At 48.0% G+C, this 2,500-nt stretch overlaps 1 protein-coding gene across 1 annotated transcript in view; it reads left to right on the top strand.

Moving 5' to 3' along the window:
• Positions 1-2,500, top strand: part of LOC309394549 (solute carrier organic anion transporter family member 1B3-like) — a 28,057-nt gene that overhangs the window by 21,373 nt on the left and 4,184 nt on the right. Inside the window, exon 11 of the mRNA XM_081957878.1 lies at positions 1,742-1,926. Within this exon, the coding sequence (XP_081814004.1) occupies positions 1,742-1,926 (185 nt within the window). The remainder of the gene's footprint in view (positions 1-1,741; positions 1,927-2,500) is intronic.

Raw genomic sequence — 2,500 nt, 5'->3', positions numbered from 1 at the left:
CTTCGTGCACACGAAAAAATTGCTTTTGCGCATGTGCAAAAGCAAAAAAACAAGATGGCGGTGCCTACTGCGCCACTGATAGAATGAGTTTGGAGGCATGGGCGGCCGAGTTACTACCTACTCGTCTGAACCGGTCCGAACCAGTAGAAACCCACCTGTGATCCGAAAGCTCCAGTTGGTGCAAAATGCAGTGCCATTAGATCTAGACTAGGGGTGTCAAACTCGATTTCCTGGAGGGTCGCATCAGGGTTGTGTTTGACCTCCGCAGGGGTAGGGGTTGTGGTCAGCTCGGGAGGGCCATGCGTGGCATTCCTGAGCTCCGTTTCCTCTGGCAGAGTGCTGCAATTGAAACCGCTGGGCGAGATCATTCGAGGATTCGGGGTTGAGTGCCATCTGTATGCAGATGACACTCAGTTATACATCTCGACCCCGAACCACCCCAACGAAGCCGTCGAGGTGATGTCCCGGTGTCTGGAAGCCGTCCGGGTCTGGATGGGGGACAACAGACTCAAGCTCAACCCTTCCAAGACGGAGTGGCTGTGGCTACAGGCACCCCGCTTTAGCCAGTTTGCTCCATCTCTGGCCATCGGGGGGGAACAACTACCCCCGGTGGATAGGGCACGCAATTTGGGCATCCTCCTAGACTCCCAGCTGTCGCTGGATGAACATGTGACGGCCGTGGCCTGGAGGGCGTTCCACCAGGTGCACCTGGTGCACCAATTGCGCCCCCTACTAGAGCGGGACGCCCTTCACACAGTCACTCAGGCCCTGGTGACTTCCCGTCTCGATTACTGCAATGCTCTCTACATGGGGCTCCCCTTGAGATGCACCCGAAGGCTCCAGTTGGTTCAGAATGCAGCTGCGCGGACAATCTTGGGGAGTACCAGGTACTCCCATGTAACACCACTTCTGCGCGAGCTGCACCGGCTGCCTGTGGTTTTTCGAGTGCGTTTCAAGGTGTTGATTGTCAGCTTCAAAGCGCTTCATGGCTCGGGACCTAGTTATTTGCGAGATCGCATTCTACCCCATACATCCCTACGACCAATCCGCTCACACAGGGAGGGTCTCCTCCGGGTACCCTCCGCTAGACAATGCGGGCGGGCGGTGCCCAGGAGTAGGGCCTTCTCTGTGATGGGCCCAACCCTCTGGAACGAACTCCCCCCTGACATTAGAACTACTGTTGATCTCCGCTCCTTCTGTAAGAAACTCAAGACCCACCTGTTCCAGCTAGCCGGCCTAGCCTAATCGTAATCATAAGTACAATCTATTACTGACCTTCCTGGATGGCTTTTTAATATTGTAAATTTGGGGGTTTTAATTTGGTTTTAGACTGTTTTTAACTTGAAATGAGTTCGGGTATTTTACAGACCGTATGTTTATGTTGGTTGTCTAATGTTTTGTTGTTCTTGCTTTGTTGTTTTATATGTACTGTCTGTACACCGCCCCGAGTCCCTGTGGGGAGAGGGGGGCGGTATATAAATTTAATAAACCTCAAAAAACTCAAAACTGCAGGAGGCCGTTACAGCCAAACGTGGAGCTTGGGAGAGCTGCGTGTGGCCCTCCCAAACTCTGTTTTCACTGGCAGAAGCACCGCGGGCTGATCTGGGCCCTGGGGCCTTGAATTTGACACCCCTGATCTAAACCATCAAAGAGAGGCATTCATCATATGTTTCCATTTCGTAACTGAAAGGATGGGGGCATGTGACACGCCCTTTATTGTTCCATATGCTTTTCCTGATAGGTTTTTCACAACTGTAGCTGCATTGAGAAAGCAGGAGCTGTGTTGATGAATTCTTCCGCGGTGTTGGGTGAATGCCGAAGAAGTGATGAGTGCTCAAAGAAATTTATTGTTTACACCATTGTCAAAGCTTTCAGCTCCTTTATGTACTCACTGAGTGGCGTGCCTATGTACATGCTCTTTATCAGGTAAGGAATGAGTTACGTCAGGGGTGGGGAACGACGGCCCTTTTATGACTTGTGGACTTCAACTCCTAGAATTCCTGGATTCTGGGACCTGGAGTCCACATCATAAAGGGGCCATGATTCCCCGCCTCTGAGTTAAGTAAATAGCCAATAAGATGGCATAGTTACTTAAGATTCCATCCAGATGTTTTTTTTTAATTAAAAGTAAAAAAAAATGAAACAATGAAAAGAAATGTATCCTAGAAACCTAATGAATATTTAAGCATTCCAGCTATTCCTTAGGCTATTTCAATGATATCTTTCCAAACAATTATGTTGTAGTTTCTGTAGTTTTTAGTGAAGAGATAGCAATGGAGGAAAACAGGTTGCACTGTGTCTATCCAAGTCAACTGTTTTTATGATTCCTTTCTTTTTTTTACAAAAGACAGAGGTGAATATTTCTTAAAATAATTCCTCCTTGTGTCTATCTAATCTTCTATTTCCCCCATAAAACCCTCTGTAGGGTATATTTATGCAGTATAGAGAAATCTTAATGTTTAACCTATGGGACTACAACATCTATCATCCATAATCATTT

The sequence above is a fragment of the Natrix helvetica genome, assembly GCF_964273705.1.
Source record: "Natrix helvetica genome assembly, chromosome: 6".
Lineage (NCBI taxonomy): Eukaryota > Metazoa > Chordata > Lepidosauria > Squamata > Natricidae > Natrix > Natrix helvetica.
The sequence above is the reverse complement of the archived record's forward strand: the minus strand, read 5'-3'. Positions and strand labels throughout refer to the sequence as shown.